General features: G+C 40.0%; 1 protein-coding gene across 1 annotated transcript in view; it reads right to left on the minus strand.

The window, feature by feature from the left end:
* Positions 1 to 24218, minus strand: part of LOC146642494 (gamma-aminobutyric acid receptor subunit gamma-3-like) — a 174224-nt gene that overhangs the window by 33392 nt on the left and 116614 nt on the right. The window contains exon 7 of the mRNA XM_085398690.1: positions 10997 to 11134. Coding sequence (XP_085254816.1) covers positions 10997 to 11134 — 138 coding nt within the window. The remainder of the gene's footprint in view (positions 1 to 10996; positions 11135 to 24218) is intronic.

Here is a 24218-nt window from a genome sequence, read left to right on the forward strand (position 1 = left end):
GTTTCACGTTGAAGGTTAGAGCAGACTTTTGGGAGAGGAATGTTGTCCCATTTTTGTCTGATACAGGACTCTCAATGGTCCCGGATCTTCTTTGTAGTATTGCACCAGATGATCTGGACTACAGGTTCATCCCCCAGACTCTTGATGTCACTTTTCCAGATGTGCAAACTGCCAATTCCATAAGCACTAATACATTTCGATCATTGCCACAATCAGAGATGGTGGTGACAAACTGGATGTCTTTAGTCCAGATTAAAAAAAAAAGAAGAAAAAAGACATTTGGCCTTTTCATTTCATTTCATTTCATTTCATTTGAAAAGAAATGAAATGAAATGAAAAGACATTTGGCCTTTTCCCTTGCATACAGAGATTTCTCCACATTCCCAGATTCTTTTCATGATATTATGTTTTATAGATGATGCAATATTCATGGTTTTTATAATTTAATGTTTAATGTTAATTTAATGGGACATTATTCTAAAATTGTTACACAATTTATAGATTTTTTTTTTCTTTTTAGAGTTTAGTGAAACTCATCAGATAGTTGTTCAGGCTCACATTGACAAGAGTTGGCATAATAGAGACAAAATGTGCAGTGTATCTACCATAAATCCCGGACTACAGAGCGCACCTGATTAAAAGCCGCATGCTCTAATTGTAGAAAGAAAACCAATTTTGTACTTGTACAGGCCGCACCGTATTTTAAGCCGTATGCGTTTCACCTGTAATATGAGATATTTACAGAGAAATACTACACGTGAGGATTTTTAACGTTTAATTTAATCCGTAAGGTAACATAAACGTTATGGTAACATACAAAAATACATTCTGCAAATGCTTTTTTTTCCTCGAACAGCGCCTGTAACACGGCTACCTTTAAGTATACGTACGTATCGGTAACACACAAATTACGTTGCTTATGGGTTTTTTACGGAGCAGTGCACAAACAACATTACAACGTCTCTTAACAACCGATAAAAATATATACCGTATATATACACTACTTATCATTTTGATTGGTCTACTGTTACCAGGCAAAATGTTTTTGGCCGCATGGAAAAAAAAATGCATTAACCGCACGTCAGTATAAGCCACAGTGTTCACAGTGTGGGGAAAAAGTAGCAGCTTATGACCCGAAAACTACGGTAATTAGTTTTTTATGAGTATAACTCCTTGTACCTTCGTTTTTGGAGTCTGCCAAGCCCTGCTGGCTGTCAATATAAAAATGTCATATTAAAAAGGGATTCTTGCAATCAGATTGTGTAATAAAGGGAATCTGATTCTTTTTCTCTGCAGCGACAATCTTAATCACAGCACAGTCAGTCCAACATAAAACTACTTGGTTTTTCTTCCATTTCACCTTATAAAACTATTTCATTATACTTAATGTTCCCATTAATGTCTAGGATGATATATGTTGTACTACTAAAGCAGATTAAAGGCCTATTAGAAGTGGAACAACAGGAGTAAATAAAACAACTGTTTATTGTAGCTTGAATTGTTCTCCGTATTTGCACTCCACAAGTTATTGTTGCAAATACCATAATGCCATCTACCTTATGTAATATTAATGCATACTATAATATGAATGAATATGTGGAGGCTGGAGCATTGTACCTTCCCAGATAGACGGCCACCAGGTGCAGCATGGTGACTTTTGGGCTCTAAATGTGTATCGTAACAAGCAAACCCTGTGTTTACATTTTGCTTGGACAGTAATAACCCCTCTGTTTATACTCTTCTGCAGAATAATTATTAGCCTGAGTGGGCTGTCCTACAGTTGTCTACAGACTCTGCATGCCATACTACTTTCCGTTTGGGAAGCTGCAAGGAAAATTCATGGGAAAGCTGTTTTATTAATGAGCTCAGCACAAGTCAGCTTGCCCCTGCTTTCAACATGTATCAGAGTCTTCCTGTCCTAAGTTTTAAAAGTTTTCTACACTTTTGTAAATATAATTTGAGTAAACTATGCCATCACAGTGCAAAAACTATTAATAATTTATTGAAGGGCTGCTTTGAAACTACTCATTGGGCTATCCACCCGCTCACAATGAACTATTTTCTGGTGTTTGCCATGTAAAATGCTAGTTTAAGCAACATTTGGGATGCTTTAAGTTATTTTTCGATAGCTGAACCACTGCCTAGGGATTGGTAACAAACTAATTGTTGGGATGAGATTCTGCTGATGCAATTTGTTCATTTTGTAAAGAAAACGCCTCTAAATGTTACTTTTCTTACTCATTTTTTAATTTGTTGGCTATCCTGCAGGAGGACGGAGGACTCACTTTTGGAGAAGCCTGCATATATGTCGACACCAGCGACATGCCAGTGATGGTAAATTAGAGACCAACTCCAGTTATTTGAAGAGCCAAGTGATTCGTATGGTTTTGGTTAGTCAGTAGCATCGCTTGGCTAGTGATGAGTGGCCTGGTCTGGTTTTTAACTGCCTGGAGATAAGTCCGTAGCTAAATCACTTACTCACTCAAACACAGAAATAAGCTTCTCTGACCTCACAGCAGTATTATTTTTGGGGGGGATTAAGGGACCTTGAGTAGGTCTTAATGAGTGAACTGAAGGTTTCCCCAGCCAGGTTTATCCTGACCTATGGGCTCTCTGATCCTCAGGCTGCATAACGATAATGAAAATGTTCTCTGAAAAGTTCCAAGACTGAACTATAATATTTAATTTTAACATGTGTGCAGTAAATTGTCTGATTTAATTGTCTGATTTGCTGATTTAGAAGAAGAGCTGAAATGAAACCACATGGGTTTTAATGGTAGAAACCATCATTTTTATTCACAGGTATTAGTAACTGTAGTTATCAAACTAAGTTAGCTCTAAACATTATTTGTTTAGCTCAAGGAAACCTGTAAAGGATAAATCTAAAAGATAAGTCAAACCTTATCTGTAAAAGATAAGACAAATGTTCCGGCGCCCCCCGCGTGTGGCAGCCTGTTACAGCAGCTCTGCTCATTCTGAGCTTCTTTCTTATCTTCTCTTTATTTTCTCGTAATCTTTTGTAACTAAAGTTTTAGCAATTTTTTAAAAACAAATTTCCCACGAGTGGGACTAATAAAGGTTATCTTATCTAAACTATAGACCATACATAAAAGGTGGACATCATAGGTTTGTAGAGGTACTAAGTAACTATAAAGATAATAGAAAATGTAACACACCAGATTGATGTGCTTGGAGAAAAGCTTCCTAGGCTGCGTTTGGTAGAGTGTAAACCTTCCCAAATCCACTTAAGACCGGAGCAGAGCTGTTAAGTTGATACGATCCAGGTCCAGCTTTCACACAGTAGTAAAATCCTAAAAAATGAATGTGTCAGTCTTCAAAATACTATTTTCAGCATAACCTGTAAGCCCACAGACTAATGTAAACCTGTTAACAACAGCACCTTAAATTGGAGTGTTAAGCTTTAATCCATTTGTTACAGTTTTGCTCTTGTGTTATTGCTTTAATAAACATCACTGCTTCTGCTTCAACTAAATCGACTCATCTGCTGTTAAGCGGATTGTTAAGCTACGAGTGGGCAATCACTGTTCAAGGGAAGGGAAAGGATCAGAGACCGCACAATTAAATTTTGTAATGTCTGTTTGCCTGCTGGTAGTGGTCATGTCCGGGTTAATGGCCAATATTGAATGACTATGAGAAGGAACATCATATGGAAAATGCGAATCGTGAGGAGGAGAGTGAGGGCTTGGGATTTTCACCTTTCTCTCAACAGAAGAAGTCTTTGTAAAAAGATCTTTGAAATTTTTCTGCATAAAAGGGCATCATAAATGCTTTTGGAGAACTTGAAGTGGGATGGTTAAATAAAAAGCTGAAGTGTTTGGGATTCCACATCGGGGCCTTTTGAAGAGGACACTGCTGAATTGATAACGATGGTGGATTTGCAGCGGGGTGTCCCCAGTGGCGCTGTGGCCAGGGATCTGTCCACTCCGTCCTCATTAAAACAGCCCCATACCCATGTGTTTATGAGGGATGAAGGGTAAAGCACAAAGAGGGAGACAGAGGGAGAGGAAAAGAAGGATAAGAAGAAGCGAAACGCAGCACTTTCGAGGTTTGTCATGATGTAAATTAATGATAGGTATTTTTAGCTGGGGATCTAATCATCATGTGTGTGGAGACAGCACTCCAGCAAAGTGAAACAGGAAAAAGAAACGAGGTAATAAATGAGAAAATGGCTAATTTTCTTGAACAGCATGAGGTAGATGTGTAGGTTTGCCATTGCTTTTGAGCAGCTCAGCAGAAAATTAGCTTGGATGTGTTTTGACGATACAGCAGGAGTCCAGGAAAACGTATAATCTATAAGGCCGTCACTGTTGGAATGAGAGTGTTCATCAGTCACTTTGATTTTTCATTTTGTATTGTGATCAGAAACACAAAGATGAAACACTATTTTTTTCTTATATATAAACAGGGGATTTCATCAGTATTCACAGTGGGTAATCAATCAATCAAAAAACCACAAGGTATAAACCTTAAAAAAATATTATATATATAACAAAAAAAACACCCAGCACGCCCCTGCGGGCGGTTTATCCTTCAAGCTCGGGTCCTCTACCAGAGGCCTGGGAGCTTGAGGGTCCTGCGCAGTATCTTAGCTGTTCCCAGGACTGCGCTCTTCTGGACAGAGATCTATATATATATATATATATATATATATATATATATATCAAGCTCCCAGGCCTCTGGTAGAGGACCCGAGCTTGAAGGATAAACCGCCCGCAGGGGCATGCTGGGTGTTTTATATATATATATTAAATAAGAAAAAAATAGTGTTTCATCTTCTTTGTGTTTCTGATCACAATACAAAATGAAAAATCAAAGTGACTGATGAACACTATATATATATATAAAAAAAAACACCCAGCACGCCCCTGTGGGCGGTTTATCCTTCAAGCTCGGGTCCTCTACCAGAGGCCTGGGAGCTTGAGGGTCCTACGCAGTATCTTAGCTGTTCCCAGGACTGCGCTCTTCTGGACAGAGATCTCCGATGTTATTCCCGGGATCTGCTGGAGCCACTCGCCTAGCTTGGGAGTCACCGCACCTAGTGCTCCGATTACCATGGGGACCACTGTTACCTTCACCCTCCACATCCTCTCGAGCTCTTCTCTGAGCCCTTGGTACTTCTCCAGCTTCTCGTGTTCCTTCTTCCTTCGAATGTTGGAACACTGAGCTACTAGTTGTTTCGACGTCATTCTGGATGTTGGGTATCGAAGAATCCATAGGTCCCTCATCCTATTCATGTAGCCCCTTCCGCCGGGGTTACTTGCGTAGTAGCATTCCAACAACGCCCTGTTTTCGTCTCTTGCCCACCGAAGCCTTCTTGTTCCAGTAGCCCACTTTTCGTCAGGGTGCCCTGGTTCCTCAACACCTGACACGGACCTTGTTGATCCGGGCGACGTCCGAGCCGGCATGCCTTCATATTTATCTGTCTCGCTCATGTCTGCGGTAGGCTTGCTTAGCATAGGCTTGCTTAGCATATATATATATATACCTGAGGCCTTGGAAACTGCCAAGCAAAGACTCACAGCCTTGGCCAGCCGCTTGAGGAGGTACACCAGAGAGATAGAAGGCAGGAGAATAAACCAGCTGTTCTCCACAGAACCAGCAAAGGTGTACTCTCAGTGGCAAGGGAACAATAATAATAAGAGAACAGCACCACCAAGGCTGGAGACGGAGCAATACTGGAAGAGCATATGGGAGAAGGACGCAACCCATAACGGCAATGCTCAGTGGCTAGTGGATCTGAGGGCAGACCAAAGTTACCTCCCTGAACAGGGTCCAGTAACCATCACAGTGGCAGATATCCAAGAAAGGGTCTCCAGTATGAAGAGTTGGACAGCACCAGGGCCCGACATGGTTCACGCCTACTGGCTAAAGAAGCTGACTGCACTCCACGAGCGTCTGGCAGCACAAATGAACCAGCTGCTAGTTAACGAGAGACACCCGGAATGGCTAACCGAAGGTCGGACGGTCCCAAGGACCCCAAGAAGGGACCGGTCCCCTCCAACTACCGACCAATAACCTGCCTCAGTACTACATGGAAGCTCCTGTCAGGCATCATATCGGCTAAGATGAACAGGCACATGGGTCAATACATGAGTGGGACACAGAAAGGAATTGGCAAGAATACCAGAGGCGCAAAACACCAGCTACTGGTAGACAGAACAGTCAGCCGAGACTGCAAGACCAGACTGACCAACCTGTGCACTGCCTGGATTGATTACAAGAAGGCCTATGACTCAATGCCCCACAGCTGGATACTGGAATGCCTAGAATTGTACAGGATCAATGGGACCCTAAGAGCCTTCATCAGGAACTCAATGGGGATGTGGCGTACAACACTAGAGGCCAACTCCAAGCCCATAGCACAAGTCACCATCAAGTGCGGGATCTACCAAGGAGATGCTCTGTCCCCACTGCTGTTCTGCATAGGCCTGAACCCCCTCAGTGAGATCATTAACAAGACTGGCTACGGATACCGACTACAGAACGGAGCAGTTGTCAGCCACCTCCTGTACATGGATGACATCAAGCTGTATGCCAAGAGTGAACGAGACATCGATTCATTGATCCACACTACCAGGCTATACAGCAATGACATTGGAATGTCGTTCGGACTGGAGAAGTGTAGTCGGATGGTAACAAAGAGAGGGAAGGTAGTCAGAACTGAGGGGATTGAACTACCAGAAGGCAACATTGCAGACATAGAGGACAGTTACAAGTACCTGGGGATCCCGCAGGCGAATGGGAACCATGAAGAGGCCGCTAGAAAAGCTGCAACCACCAAGTACCTGCAGAGGGTCAGGCAAGTCCTGAGGAGTCAGCTGAATGGTAAGAACAAGATCCGGGCCATCAACACGTACGCCCTGCCCGTGATCAGGTACCCTGCTGGGGTAATAGGCTGGCCAAAGGAGGAGATAGAAGCCACTGACATAAAGACAAGAAAGCTCCTTACCATGCAAGGAGGGTTTCACCCCAAGTCCAGCACCCTGAGGCTGTACGCTAAGCGGAAGGAAGGGGGCCGGGGACTGGTGAGTGTCAGCACCACAGTCCAGGATGAGACAACGAACATCCAAGAATACATTGGGAAGATGGCCCCAACTGACCGAGTGCTCAGTGAATACCTCAGGCAGCAGAAACCCAAGAAAGAGGAGGGAGACAAGGAACCATCATGGAAGGACAGGCCCCTGCACGGTATGTACCACCGGCAGATAGAGGAGGTGGCTGATATCCAGAAATCCTACCAGTGGCTGGACAAAGCTGGACTGAAAGACAGCACAGAGGCACTAATCATGGCAGCACAAGAACAAGCTCTGAGTACAAGATCCATAGAGGCTGGGGTCTATCACACCAGGCAAGACCCCAGGTGCAGGCTGTGTAAAGATGCCCCAGAGACAATCCAGCACATAACAGCAGGGTGCAAGATGCTAGCAGGCAAGGCATACATGGAATGCCATAACCAAGTGGCCGGCATAGTGTACAGGAACATCTGTGCCGAGTATAACCTGGAAGTCCCGAGGTCAAAATGGGAGATGCCCCCAGGGGTGGTGGAGAATGACCGAGCTAAGATCCTGTGGGACTTCCAGATACAGACGGACAAAATGGTGGTGGCTAACCAACCGGACATAGTGGTGGTAGACAAACAGAAGAAGATGGCCGTAGTGATCGATGTAGCGGTTCCGAATGACAGCAATATCAGGAAGAAGGAACACGAGAAGCTGGAGAAATACCAAGGGCTCAGAGAAGAGCTCGAGAGGATGTGGAGGGTGAAGGTAACAGTGGTCCCCGTGGTAATCGGAGCACTAGGTGCGGTGACTCCCAAGCTAGGCGAGTGGCTCCAGCAGATCCCGGGAATAACATCGGAGATCTCTGTCCAGAAGAGCGCAGTCCTGGGAACAGCTAAGATACTGCGCAGGACCCTCAAGCTCCCAGGCCTCTGGTAGAGGACCCGAGCTTGAAGGATAAACCGCCCACAGGGGCGTGCTGGGTGTTTTTTTTATTTATATATATATATATATCTATATATATATATATATATATATATATATATATATACATACATATATATATACATATACATATATATACACATATACATAAATGGATTCCCAAGGTATATGGTCTGACACAGTTACCTCGTACCTAATAGTCATGTTTGCTAAAGCTGCATGTCCATCAGCTGTACAGATACAGTGGTCCAGCCATGATGTACTATGCCAGGCTTCACTTATGTATGTATAGCTATCTGCAGGCAGTAACACTTTGGTAGACAAAAATTATATTAGATATTATATTAGAATTATCCTAATATAATATCTAATATAATTTTAATATAGTTCAACAAATAAAGTTCCAAACAAAATCTAGGTAAATTCATACTTTTATTTATTTATTTTTTACCATACTGATAAAGTTTATAGTTAAGGTTGGACCAGGTGACCCCAAATCCTCCCTTAGTTATGCTGCAGTAGGCCTAGGCTGCTGGTGAAGTTTTCCATGATCTTTGTGTTTCTTTGCGCCACTTTATATTTAATCATTAGTTATTATTAGGCTTTTGTGAAGGACTGTGGTTGTCCCCTCCCTAAGCCTGGTTCTGATTTCTTCCTGTTAAAAGGGAGTTTTTCCTCCCCACAGTTGTAGAGTGCTTTCTCACAGGAGGTCGTTTGATTGCTGGGGTTTTCATTGTATTAATAGAGCTGACTGTTTTTATGATTTGGTGCTATATGAAGAAAAAAATAATTATTTAACTGTTTGAACTATCATTTTAAGAAAAAAAACAGTAGCTCATTTTAAATTTAATGGCAGCAACATGCCAACTGCTTTGCAACTAGGTTTGTTAAAGCATGTATCCCATCCGTGTATGCCAATCAAGCAGTAGTGTAGAAAAGGTCACAATAGCAAGTCTTTTCCAAAAGGTGTGAAACATCCACAAATTGTATGGGTACAATGCACAGACACACATATCTACTAATTACTGAAAAGTAACAATCTGAAAAAAAAAAACACTAGGAATTCACAAACCAAAACTGAATCACAAACTTCTTGCATGGCTGGAAATTACCGAGGTTATGTTCAATTACTCCAGTTAGTGGAAATGAGATCTAACAGACCCTGAAGCTATAAAAACCTGTATCAGAGCAGTCAAAGCAAAAATGACCTAAAAGAAAATTAACTACCATACAGATGTTATAAAGGGGGAAACTATACATAGAAGTTAAAAGTTGGGCCTCTATCTTTAAGAGTCTGTAGGGACTGACTTGATTATGAAATCAGCTTCCCAGTTGGCTTCATTTGGTTTTTTAAATATATCATTGTACTTGATGAACTCTCACCTTTGTTCTTTGCTGAGGCAAAGCTTTGGTTGCACTTTCAGAACATAATATAGCAAAATTTCATTTTTTTTTAATTGTACATCAGCCCTCCCCACTAAAAAGCATAAAAATAGATCTGAAACAAATAAACTAAACCAGCACCAGCAAAGAAATTTCTGTTAGGTCGAATATTTCTTTGTTGTAACAATGATTCTTGGCAATAAATCTTATGCTGTTGGAAAGCCTGTTTATTTCCCCTTAGATGATACAACATTAAACCCTTGACATTTCTCTGTCAATGCCAAACAGTTTATTTTGCCATTGACTGCTGTTTGGTGTGATTTACTGGATTGGGTGATTGAAGTCTGAAGAAACAAATCAAATTATCCAAATCAGTCAAGGGTAGTATGTTTACAGCAGACACCAACTGAACACTATAGCAAGGTCCATGTTCACAGATGCCGCTATTTGTAGGTACACACCTGATTTCACCTGAAGTTCAAAACAAGAATCAGTAGCACAATAAGCTGTTTGGCACTCACAGAGACAATTTGGTTGGTTTTTCAAGGGCACAACCCACATACTCAACTCTGCATTGTATTTTTCTTACAAATGTGGCAAAATTTAATGGGAAATAAATATGCTTATCAAACTATATAAGATTTATTGCCAAGAAGCATTGTTCCAACAAAGAAATAACCGGCCAAACATACGCTTCCTTACTTTTTATACAGTTTATACGCTGTATTTAAGCACTGGAAAGAAAATGACTACAAAAAAGGACAATGCTTCTACATTTTGCAAAACAAGAATAAAGCAGTACAACTTATTATCACCTTAATTTGATGCCACTCCCTGTTATCACTCTCCTAATCATACTCTACTTCCTCAAATATTAATGAATGAAGGTTCAGCTCTTAGAAAGCTGAATCCGGTCACATTATGCAGATCTGAGCACGTCTCTCCGAAGACAAAAGAGCACATGGCTGAAACCACGGAGAACATGCAACTCATAAACAAGGTTAAAAGGGGTTAACAATTGGTGTGAAGTGTTCTTCGAGATAGATCCGTCGTTCATTATGCCTCATTTTTAAGCCAGTCAGTATCAGTTTTTATCTCCAAGGGTCATGTGGAAGAATGAATATACATTAAGAGCTTGTCCCAAATGTGCATGTAGTTATAGGAACTTGTTGGGGCAACAGTACTTTTTTCTTTCCTAAACTTACATTAAATTGTCAAAGTATACAAGGTCTAACAGCATGGGAAGGGAGATGGAAAGAAGTGAATAATTAAACTTCCTTTTTAATGTTTAATCTTGGTGATTAATGTCAGTGGAAAAACCTATTTGGCCTTACACCCGAGGGGAATACTTATGAGCTTTGAGCTTGTAGTTATATGATTACATTTATGGGCATGGTGCTAATCTTAACGTGTGCGAAGCTTGAGGCGCCAAGGTAGTGAAGCAGCACGAGAGGCTGAACAGTTCTTCAGCTTAACTGTGAACCCCTGACAACTCCAGTTGCCCTGTGACCTCCACTATTGCCTATTTTCTTTAGTTTCTTACTATTATTTGTCAAAAATGAATGAAATGCTATAGTTCAGCACGTTCTCTCTCACTGAAGTGAAGAGTTCTCAACCTTTCCTTGAACTTTTCTCAGCACTTTACTTACCAGCCGTAGTCGTGAGGACATCCGTAGTGTTTCTGAGCCCCATGAAGTCAAACTGGTAAAGCCTCCAGTATTTCTGATCAGATGTCTCCACTGAGTTTCGCTTCCATTTGTACACAATCTCATCTCGTGGGTAGCCGTCTAGAAACCACATGGAGAATTTGGTGTAAATGAAAGAATATGAAAGGGAGAGAAAGGTAGAAATAAAAGTTGAAATAAAGAATACAGAAAAGATTGTTGCAACAATGCAGTTTTTATTTTATGCCTAAATTATATATGTTATATACAGCCAGTTTTTGTTAGTAGTTGAGTGGACTGCAGACCAACTGAACAACTTGTTTCCTTGAAATCTATTATGTACAACCATAGTGAACAAATTCTCTTGAATTATTTACTGTAGTTTTCATCTTAACCTCTTAAAGTAACATACATCCGATGGCAGTGTTGGGAAGGTTACTTTTAAAATGTATTCCACTACAGATTACAGAATACATGCCCCAAAATGTATTTTGTAACGTATTCTGTTAGTAACGTATTCTGACTACTTTGGATTACCTATTATATTATCATGCTTTTTACAACTACATGAATGTGAATTATTACTTTTACTGAAGGTTACTCGCCATACCAATACCGACTAGATTTTTAAATCTTAATATAAAATGAGTAACAGTAGGGTGGACATTAGGTAAGGCTGCATTTTTTGCAGCGATCTCATATAGAAAACTGTTTCATGCGTATATAAAACAGGTCTGCGGCTCCGAACCGTAGTAAAGAGACCTCTGGCTAATACGTCGGGTTCTGTGTTGGGCTCGTAGCTGAAAACTAGCTTTAATTTGTTATCTGGGTCAGCTTTGCTAGCGAGAGACAGAGAGAGGCGTTGAAAGGCTGTTTCAACAGAACTTATTGTTTCGGAGAAAAACACGAAAAAACTGTACAGTCGAGTCTTAATAGCTTACTTACAACTGGGCTCGTCAGGCACTCTTTTTGGCTGCAGTGGTTATTATTATATTTACATGCTTCCAGCTCCCGTTTCTGCTCGGTGACAACTCGTACTTTTCCACTCTCCTTTTTCTCCCTCCCTCGCTCACAGACACATAACGGGTAAGGCAGTCCATTCTCCCTGCAGCACGGACTACACTGCCCATGAGGCTACATTCTTAGGGCGATGCCTATAACACTCTGCCTATTGCCTTCATATTAAATTATTTTTGTGAATAATTTTTTTAAAATATTTCTTCACGTCATTATGCGGCCGCAAGTATATGGCGTTATTTTTGTGAATATTACAAAAATACATTTTTTTGCATGCAGCAATGAGTTTTGTTCACTCAAATTTAGCTTTTCTTCGCTCAAAATAAATTTCTCCTCATAACGCACCTGCAAATCTGTTTTTACGTGTGCTCAAATTTTTTTTTACGTGCGCTCAGAATAGTGGCACAAAAATAACGCCATACAAGTAGGGGTGACATGGGCCGCGAGATTGAGATACAGGCATTAGAGCCTCTTAATGCGCGTTTTGTTTGGGGCATGGAAACCAAAAATAGAGAGGGCATAGCCGAACATATGAAACAGGAAAAAACCACCATGTAATCCCTTTATTTCAGCAAAGTAACTGTTTTCTGAATACCACCTTTTTAAATGGTAACTGTAACGGAATACAGTTACGCATATTTTGTATTTTAAATACGTAACGGTGTTCTGACAAACCATCCTACTTTGGCAAAACGTCCTACCATAAGTAGTTTATGCACATTTCTGCTGTCACAGAGTAACTCCAGCACCAATTTAAGTAGGTATGACGGTTTGCCACTTAACTTTGCCCATTAAAGTATGCTTGTAGGTAACATTCACAAAGATAGCATGGTTTGGCACTTAATCTTACCCGTCAGAGTATGTTTCTAGCTCTTATTAAGAAAGGCAGGATGATTTGCCACTTAATTTTAGCTGTTAAAGTATGCTTCTAGCTCAGATTAACAAAAGTAGGACGATTTGCCACTTAATTTTAGCTGTTTAAGTATGCTTGTAGGTGACATTCACAAAGGTAGGATGGTTTGGCAGTTAATTTAACCCATCAGAGTATTTTTCTAGCTAATATTCACAAAGGTAGGACGGTTCGCCACTTAATTTCGTGTTGTGCGCATGCGCAGAAACAACAGGTAGGATGGTTTGCCAGGTAGGATGGATTCCCAGAACAACAGCGGTACATGTAATCCGTTACTCCCCAACACTGTCTGATGGCCAGTAAACGGTTTACTGGTAGGGCTAGGGTGTTGTTGAGTCTCATGGTAAACAACACAGTTCCAGAAAACAGAAGTCATCTATCAAATCATCTCTCTAAGATGCAATTTGGGCATTATAAGATAGTCATTTGGGAATACCAAATAGGTAAAAATTACATATTATGGGTAGAAATGAACCTAGCCCAAGCCTAACTTTACATGGGTCACAGGCAACCTAGCAGATGATGAGGTTAGCGGATGCTTTGAGTCACGAACCCGGTATTTTTTAGGGTACCAAACAAATTCCATTGTTATTATAATAGCGAGAAATTGATTCAAATTAAATAAGTTGCTGCCAAACTTTGCTATTGGAGCATATTTGGGTTGAGCTGCTGTTGCCTAAAGAGTAGTGCTGTTGCGTTACAAGAAAAGAAAATTTGGTTACATTAGAAAACTTACTACTGTTGCAGCTCTTGTTTTGTTACAGCTGTTCGCGCACCTATCGTGGCGTTGGCAGTATGGCTGTGTTTCTACAATAATTTCAATGATACATCCATACAGTGGCTCAGAGGTATAGCGGTTCAGAGTTTGGTTATTTATTTATTTATTTTTTCAAACTATTGAAAACATGTGACTTTCTGAAGAAAACTTTAAAAAGAAGGTTTTTTATTTCCTGTTTAAATTCTACTGCTTATACCGGCACTGATGTGGAGGTTTTGAATTTGTGGGGACACTAGTCGTTCAAGAGAATGCTAAAGTGAGTCTGCCTCTCAGAAAGTGTTTTTTGGGGGAAGTGTTTTCCAAAATGCAAACTGTCCAAGTGAATACATTTTATAATCTAAGGGAAACACCTTGTCCAAAGAAAAATGTTTTATATTGTGAGTTGTTTAAAATAATTAAGAAGTGTGGCATTATTTTGTTAGAGACCATTATAAATTCTGTTCTATGCCCTCACCAATAGGTGGCCAGCAGTCTGGATCTGGACCCAGACACCATTCTTTATGTAGCCACACATCTTACTAGATTTTGACTGACTGTTTCTATCTATTAGTTTCTTTCAAAACTCAAAAGAGGCAACTGGGGACCTGGTACATGTTAAAGGGTAATGGTAAAAAGACAGCCTCTAGGCTACTTTTAAAGAAAAAGATAATAGAAGTGGCTTGCCTTTTTCTTAATAAAAATCGATTTTTCTTTTAATGTAGCGTGTTGTCAGATATGTGTTTCTGTTACAAGCCCATTGTTCCACTTCAGTGACATGTAAAAGTGCTTTTTCCATGGAGTGCTTACAAGGAGAATGGCCTGCTCAAAAGGCTTTAAAGCTGGAGCAACTATGTTCTGTACTAATTCTGGAGATGTTCAACCTTAAAATGGCACAGTTTCACATGCAGGGTATTGCTCGGGGGTAGACATTAGACACAAGCACTAGCAAGCACATTGGGAATTGAATTTTCTTGAAAGCTAATACATCAACAACACTGGTGTCTCCTTGTAAGTAAAAGAAAAAAAGCTGAGCTCAATTGACAAGTTGAACCAGTTTGACATGCAAAAATGAGTGACAGCAGTAATGAGCAAGTGGCAAGGCTTGTCGTGCCCTGTACTGGCAACCAGACTAATTATGTAAATGGTCTAATTTAGAGGATAGCCATCTATAACCAAGAGGAGCAATCACCATGATGCAAGAGGGATGTAGTTGGCAAATATTATTGCCATCATATTTCTCTTGGTGTGTGTTTTACAGTTATCTTTTCTGCAGACAGGCATTGTGTTGCCAGTGTATCTCCATAGCTACAAGAGCCTTCATGCTTTTAAAAGCCCCCTGAAGCCACATGTTCTTTCACAATCTTATAAATTACAGCTGTCTCTGGCCTTGATTCTAATATTCTCCCTTCCAACTCTCCAAACAAAGAAGACAAGAGAGGCCTTCTTCTGCCACATCCCTCTAAACAAAGCCAGTTAATTAAATTTGATTTCTTCTAGCTTTTTTATATAATGCAAGCTAATAGAAGACATTATTCCTCTTTTTCAACAAGCCCGTGGTCCTGAATCACAACCACTTAAAGGATTAAGAAGTTCAGTATACACATATATACATATAAATAGACTAAGTTATTTTAAGAAGAAAGGACTTTCTGTCCAAAAGTAAGAGTTTACTGTGCTTAGTAACGATTAGCTGACTGAAAAAGCGAAGGAAAAGAAAAGAAAGAGCCTGCAAACACATTGTACAGAAGGTCAGTCGAGGTTCATTTCCAGCGTCAGCTGCTTTGGGAATATGCTTAAACTCTAAGCACTGGATTGCATCCCTTGTTCGTCACAGTGACACCCAAAGGTTTGACATTTTAGATGAGCTTTTCAAAATGAAAACAAGAACACAAAACCTGAGCGACATGAATGCTCAGCCACGACTGAACATGAACCTTTGTGGGGGTTTCAAGTACTGTAAAAACCCCTGTGGCAGCCATGATGGAGGTCTTGTGCTTTCTTTTTTTGAGCATGATGGAGTGAGGACTGCTGATTGCATCTTTTAATGCATGACTAGTCTGTTTCAACAGCACTGAGATACACTGATGTTTCTTGATTGTTACACACTAGCAGGACAGCTTTAGGGATGGCAATGTCAGTTTGTTGGTCAGTGAAGGTCCTACAACCCTTGTCAGGACTGAAATATCTCGAAAAAACTGGAACCCAGAGGATAAATGCTTTGGAATTTGGAAAGTTTCTTGACTTTATATGTAACACCACTGTCAGATTGACACTTTTTGGCTTTTACCAAAATATCTGAACAATTAGTGGATGAAATACTCGAGCCAAGAGGAATTCACAGCTCTTCTGCCATGCCAATGTAAGTTCAACATTTTATGGAATCAAAGGGTTCTGTTAGAAGTGAAGCATGCAATCATTGTCCACAGAATCAAAATGATTTGAAGCTTTACTCTTTTTTCTCTTCCACTATGCAGCTGACCTTTGTGTTTTTGAACAAAATGCCCTCAAAAATACTGGATTTCACACAGCTTATTACAGACAGTCATGTTCTCCTCAATTCACAATAACAATCATCTCAACGTTCTTCTTATTGTAAGGTAAAGACCCCACGATAATGGAGACAAAAACCAACAATCAGCCCAAGCAAGTACTTGGTGACAGTGGGAAGGAAAAAACTCCCTTTTAGCAGGAAAGAACCTCTCAGGCAGAACCAGGCTCCGCCGGTCAATGGCAATAGCAATAAATGGTAGTAAGTTCAGTGACTGGCCTCTTAAATATGTTAAAGTTGTGCCACGACAAATGCCCGCAAACTAATTAAATCCCCATCATTTCTTTGAAGTGCTGATTGTCAAATGTTACAGCGATAACACAGCTATAGAAAATGCATTACCATTTAGCCTGAAGCACTATGTGGCCTCTCACAGGAGGTTTTAATTTACAGTGCAGACTTTGTAAGGTTACTTAAACCTAGCACTGAATATGTAACATGTTTTTTCTGACTCTTATTCATGGCCAGCATTTTGTGACACATATTCCATTTCTCATATTTAATGATGCATGCTTTTGAAATGTAAATATCCTCCATATGTTGCACCACACTAGGTATTTTTAAAGAAAATGATTGAAGCACAGCTCTGATGTGGAGAGCTGCATGAGTGCAAAGTGCCTGTAATGATGGCTTGTTAGTTTTATCGTTTGCTACCTTTTATACTGAGATCGCCATTTAACAGAAATCACTACCATAAAGAGACTAGAGTAACAAAGAAAGATAGAGCAGCTTAAAAGCATCTTTGAAACAAGGTGAAGCCACTAATTCAAAACATGTTTTCACGGTGTCGGATTGCTTGCATAATGCCTGTCAGGAATACAGCTGCTATCGAAAAATACTCTGAATTAATAAGTGAAATTAGTGAGGCCATGAACGCATCCATCAAGAATATTATGTTCCATCTCAATATATGAAACTGATTGCAGCCGTAATGGGGAGGTTTCTAATTTGCTTCATGATGAAGAGAGAACATTTTAAAAGCCTTGAACATTAGACTTTGACGGTATTATAACACATCAGCTGCTGCGTGCCTTGAGTGGTAACACAGAAATGTAGTTGGATGTTACTGCACACTAGAAGGCTGCACGTGATTGGACAGAGCTGAAAAGTGAGGGACAATTATGGCTTCATTTTCAGATGTCATTCTAGTGTTCAATGACTGGTTCTGGCCCTCTCTCTCTCTGTCTATCCTCCTGCTCCCCTACAGCAGCGCTTCATATCGTGGACCATCTGCCGTGGAATATGCCACTTATAGGCTGGCAACTCATCTATGCGTAACAGAAGGAGACGACCTGAGAGAAACACTTGCTGCTCAGTTGTACTGCACCGTTAAGACTGATGGAAATTGGCTTTTTTGGAGCCTTGAAATGGATAAACAGGTTATCAAAAACACATGTGCAGAGATGGATGCTGTCTCCAGAATAGGGGACATTCAAATAAATAAATATAAAATAAGAATTTCTTGAAATTCATTCTATGACAGATACAAATGTAGTTTCTGTTGCTCCATAAAGGGAACCTATCGTGCTAATTCCCAGCCACAAATTTTTATTCTAGAGGTGAGTCACAGATAAACTGTAAGAAATGAACAGGAGATTCATAGTTCAAAATAACCTTTATCTTACACTATTCTATTCCCCCTCCCTTTAAGCCAATGTTCCATTTGTTTACACAGGGGTTGTGCAGGGGTAATTCAGCTTCAGTGGCTAAATTAAAACTGTTTTTCCTTCCCACCTTTGCCAAATTGCCTGGTCATAGAGGGTTGTCTCATTGTAGGTTTTTCTCTGTATTGTTGTATTATTGTCTTTACCTTACAATATTAAGCACCTGACTGTTGTTGTAAATTGGTCCTATATACACTACCAGTCAAAGGTTTGGGCACACTTTCTCATTTCATGTTTTTTCATTGTTATTACTACTTTCTATATTGTAGTTACATACTGAAGGCATCAAATATATGAAACAAGATACATGGAATTATGTAGCAAAGAAAGAAATGATAAATAACTCTGAATGTGTCTTATATTTTAGATTCCTCAAAGTAGCCACCCTTTGCTTTGTTGACAGGGCTGCAAACCCTTGGCCTTCTCTCATTGAGTTTCATGATGCAGTCACCTGAAATGGTTTTCACTTCACAGGTGTGTCTTGTCAGGGTTTATTTGTGGAGTTTCTTGCCGTCTTAATGGGGTTGGGACCATCAGTTGTGTTGTGCAGAAGTCAGGTTGGTACACAGCTGACAGCCCTATTTGAAAACTGTTAGAATTCATATTATGGCAAGAACCAATCTGCTAAGTATAGAGAAACAACAGTCCATCGATACTTTAAGAGCTGAAGGTCAGTCAGTCAGTTCTGAAAATTACTAAAACTTTGACTGTGTCCTCAAGTGCAGACCCCAAAACCATAAAGCATTGTGACAAAACTGGCTCACATGAGGACCGCCCCAGGAAAGGAAGACCAAGAGTCACCTCTGCTGCTGAAACATCTCTACATCAACTGTTTTGAGAAGACTGCGCGAATCAGGCCTTTATGGTCAAATAGCTGCTAAGAAATCACGACCAAGGAAAAGCAACAAGCAGAAGAGTGTTTGGGCCAAGAAACACGAGGAATGGACATTAGACCAGTGGAAATCTGTGCTTTGGTCTGATGAGTCCAGATTTTAGATTGTTGGTCTTCCACTCGCCGTGTCTTTTTGAGACACAGAAAAGGTGAACGGATGGTCTCTCTACATGCATGGTTCCCACCGTGAAGCATGGCGGAGGAGGTGTGATGGTGTGGGGGTGCTTTGCTGGTGACACTGTTGGGGACACTACCACAGCATCCTTTAGTCGAGGTTTACCTGTTCACCAAATTTCCTGAAATTCAACTCAGATGGGTTTGCCTGATGTTGCTGACAGATGTCGTTCTCTTTGATGGAGGATAAATGTCCAACCACATGGACCTTGGAAAAAAGGGTTATTTACTGTGAAACCTTTCACTAAGAGAAGAGACATAATGGAAGCCAATTTACGGTCAATAGCTCTTTCAGTAACTGCAGTACTGTTTCATCACACACTGAACAAATTCTATATATGTTGGAAAATGGAATTGGATTATCTGAACTCAATGCTGGGTGGAGGTTTAATAATGGGCGCTGACAAATACTGCCATTTGTAGCTGCACTGGGTAATGATTATTATGTAAAATAAATCAGAGAAAGATTTCTGGGCCAACAGAATGACCTGTCAAACATAATCGAATGTGATTTTTATCTTTTCGATGATGGGCTTGCTAATGAGATGCAGGGGAGACTAATTTCATGGCAGCAAAAGAGCTTCTTGCATTGCTTTTATTGACTTGATTTTCTTTTATGATATTTGGGGAGTTTCTGACTATGTAAAGGAACAGTCAAAAAATCTGGAAAAAGTGTTCCTTCGCTCGATTGAGATAAAAAAAAAAAGATTTAGTATTTTTACCTAATTAATTCTAAATCTTGTTTCAAAGGTTTCCTTCCAAAATAATGACTTTTGTGATTCAAAATAACAAACACCTGCATGGACTGCATGGAGATATTGTGCCAGAAAATTACATAACTATGATGTTTTTGAGCTGATGTTAATGCCACAGGATGGCAGAACTCTGCAATTACTGAGTCAGCAGAGTGTTGGCAACTTTTACGTTACTTTCATGGCTGTGTCTTTGTGGTTTGCTTTGCAGTAATACAATGCTTCCAGTTTGTAATAGGCGAATAATTTTGTCCATATGGAATACGTAGAGCTCTGGTCAATATCCACTTCAAGGTCTCCTGCACATCTCGACTGCTTCCAACATCCTGAGTAGTTTTTGATTTTGTACTGGTCTAGTCCGGGAGCTGTGTTTCACTGCCCCACCGATTAATTTAAGTCAACAGCTGTACTTATACTGCTACACTATCATCATTGCATTCATTTCATCCAATTACTAATTGGTACGTTATTTTTATGTGTATATATCTATACACGTGTATAGATATATACACGTGTATAGACATACACAGACATACACAGACAGACAGACAGATAGATAGATAGAGCGATAGATAGAGCGATAGAGCTTATGGCAATATTCTGGGATTTTAAACAGCTTTATAACATTACTGAAGACTCTTGTTTTACTTTGAATTATGGTTCAAATTGTATATAATTTAAAAAAATACTTTTAAAAATAACATACTCTAGAAATAATGCAACTCTGGAAGACTGTAACTCGAGCAGCAGAGCAGCTTCACTGCAAACAGACCACTGAATTAAAAAAGAGGATATTTGCTGAGGATTAGCAGCCCCCCTTTTTCAGCCACTAAACAATAAAACTGGGTTTGTCCTTGTTTACTAAGGGACTGCATGGAGATATTGTGCCAGAAAATCTGCACCTCCTCCCTTGCATTTGCATTTTCAGGTGTTTAGTGCTTTTCAGCTTGGCGGGTGGGCAGGGTGGTAGGGACACGAGGTGCTTTTGTCTGTGAGGGGTATTGTGAGAGAAACGCAAATAAAAATTTGTTTTACATGTTACAACTGTGGACCACTGGATACTACTATCACATTTTCTTTTCTTTTATCTGGTTTCTGATGGTCAGTTGTATATTTCCAGATTTTAAATGGCGTACAGCAGGTCCAGTGCCATGTGGCTGAAGCTGCCAACAATGATAATTTTCTTCATGACGTTGTAAAACGCTTTGAAACCCTGAAAAGCAACCTTGAACATATGATTTGTACAAGCCTGTGCTCAATAATCCATTTCAGACATGTTTTCCCTTATTTGATACCACTGAAAACCGATATCCCTAATATGATCATCTCATGAAAACATCCACTACACTGTAAAAAGTAATCACTCACTGTCCAAATCAATGAATTCAGGTGTTCCAGTCACTTGCACAGGTGTATAAAATAAAGCACCTAGGCATGCAAACTACTTCTACAAACATCTGTTAAAGAATGGGTCACTCTCAGGCATTTAGTGTTTTCCAGCGTGGTACCGTGATAGGATGCCATTTATCCAACAAATCCAGTATTGTAATTTCCTTGCTACTAAATATTCAGCAATCAACTGCTATTTGTATTCTAACAATGTGGAAGCAACAGCTCACTTTCAAATACTGGACCACATCAAGATTTGAGCTGGCTGGCCAACAAGTTTTCATCGTGATGGGTAAAAAAAAATGCTGTTTTTTTTGCCAGATGCATCTTTTGTCTCCATATTACACACAAGGTGTTCTTTGGCAACGTCGCTCTGACACACCAGATGCAGTAATATCGACTGCTGAGAGATAACAGTTTCCAAGGCAGGATATCCTCTTTGCATCTTGCAGACACCACTGTATTTTGTCACTTTCTAACAATTTTACACTTTCTAACAATTTTCTCATTTGTCTTCTACTTTCACTTGCTGTTAAGCTTAGTTATTAAAAACTACTTGGTTGGGTTTAGACACAAGGATATTTTGAGGGTCAGGACTTTAACGTTTTACATTCTATCATCCACTTTGTACTTTTCCTGCATCAGTTTATGGTGGAGATACAAATAATGCATGAAGTTCTTAGGTGTCAACTTTAATTTAATATTATCCCTGTTGAATCAACATACAGACACTCAGGATCTACTCTGCTGTTCTTTTGGTTACTTGATTCCAGATAAGATTCAGTCTAACAACCTAACACCTTTAGTTTGTTTGGGGCGGCTATGGCTCAGGTGATAGTGCGGGTCATCTACCAGTTGGAAGGTTGGTGGAGCGACCCCCAGTGCTTCTTGTCCTTGTGTGAAAGTATCCTTGAATAAGATATTTAAACCTGAATTGCTGATACATTGATTTGAGTGTGAAAGTTAGATATAAAAGTGCTTAGATAAAAGCACTGCATGTGTGTGACTGGGTGAATGAGACTCTCTGAGCTTTTTGAGTGCTCAAAATTGAGTAGAAAGATACTTTGGGTGTACCCATCCATTTGCTGAAGTAACTTGCTTAAGTGTGGATGTAGGACTTCTAAATCCATTTATGTATTTTATAACTCCTAGACTTCAGTAACTAAGGTGACTTTCACTATGATTTGACTGTGGAAACTTTTTGCACATTCAAACAATGTTGTACATGGTTTCATAGTGTGGTGGTTTACACATTCACCTAACAAGCAAAAAATCCCTGGTTTGATCCTGGAAAGAGACACAAATCCCTTTAGGGTTGTGTAAGGGGATCTGCCAAATCAAACACATGGAACTACCCACTGTGAATCAATTCAATTTTATTTATACAGTCGCCTCAAGGCCCTTTATATTGCAAGGTAAAGGCTCTACAATAACACAGAAAAAACTCCAACAATCCCTCATGACAGGGGTGTCCAACTCCAGGCCTGGTAATGAACTAATCATTTGATTCAGGTGTGTTGACCAAGGGTCATATCGAAATCTTGCAGGTCACCAGCCCTTGAGGCCTGGAGTTGGACACTCCTGCCTTATGAGCAAACACTTAGCAACAGTGGGAAGGAAAAACTCCTCTTTAACAGTAAGAAACCTCTTTATAATAAAGTGGGGCCTCGTTACTTAAGACCTTGTATGTGAAGTGTAACCCAGTGTTAAAAACGGGATTAAAAGTATAAATAAATATTGATAAAAACAAAGTTAATTATAATAAATACTGATAAAAAGCATGTAAACATAAGTTTAATTAATATGTACATATGTATATGTAATGTATAAATGGTGTGGGGGCAGGACTTAGTCCTTTAGAGTGTGTTTGTCAGATCCACTGAGTGACCAATCATTGGCCGGTCTGACCCTCCCCCAGTCTGTGCGCTGCTCAGACACCTGTGTGTGCCTTCATGTGCCAGTCAGATACGCCAGAGACACAGACGGTGAAAGATCAGTTTACCCGTGTGGCGAAGAAGCTAGCTGGATAGAGAAAGTCCTTTTTTCGGCAAGAATAATAAGAGTGATACTGTATTCCAGAGGCCGTGAGCCAACGTGAGCACTGTGAAGCCCCGTGTAGCATTTGTTGCTTCGCATGGTCAGGTTTTTTCCTTTGCTTATTTGGATTGGATTGGTTTTGAGGACCTGAGAAGAATCGAGGATCCCTTTTCCAGTACTGGATGGCGAGCCCAGCCCAAAGAGCCGGATGAACTGGTAGATTGTAACCCGACTGGTTACAAACACACTGAGTGACTATTGAACATTGAAAGACTGAAATTGACTTTAGAAAAGACACAAAAGACAATATATCCTTGGGTCAACCATTTGTGGGGTTTATTTTATTTTATTTTGTTTTCAAGAAGAGCGCTCTACTTTTGTTAAATGTGCACAACTTTAATAATTGCTAATAAATGCAATTGTGTTTTCTACACCTACTGTGTACAAGTCTTCTGTTGTCATACACCCTTGGCTCCTACGAATCTAGAACCTGTCTGATCTGGTCCATATTTCCCTTCTGTCCTCGTACTGTGGTTAAAGGTAACTATACTGCCTGCACTACATGCAAAGAAGGCAAGAAGTAGCACTAACAGGTCTAGTATTGCACCACCAGTGTTACAGAGGGTAATGATTTTAAATTAGATTCTGGATTTAACAATGTAAAGAAGCCATATGCGGTGACACTCATAAATAAGGGGGTAGCTGAAAGTAGTTGCTTTCACCCAAAAAGTTTATTTTGTTCATCTGGAAGTAGCGTTTTCAGTGGGACATACGTTTCACTCATCCAAGTGACTTCTTAGGTCTCAGCTGACTGCAGGTCTCCCCAACCTTATAAACAGTACATTTGCACAATGACTGAAACTAGCGTCACTGAATGAACAATGGGCTGTTAGGTAGAGGTGGGAATCACCATACAACTCACGATACGATATTATTGCAATTTTTTAAAATATTTTGCAATATTCAAATTCTGTACATAAAGGTAAACTTTATCAATATTCATTTTATCTAATATCAAAGTCTCACACTCAGTCTTTCTCTCATTTCAGTCAGTTTTATTGTTGACA

Source organism: Rhamphochromis longiceps, linkage group LG23 (genome assembly GCF_057381845.1).
Source record: "Rhamphochromis longiceps isolate RC_006_pf linkage group LG23, R_longiceps_female_GT1.1, whole genome shotgun sequence".
Taxonomy (NCBI): Eukaryota; Metazoa; Chordata; class Actinopteri; order Cichliformes; family Cichlidae; genus Rhamphochromis; species Rhamphochromis longiceps.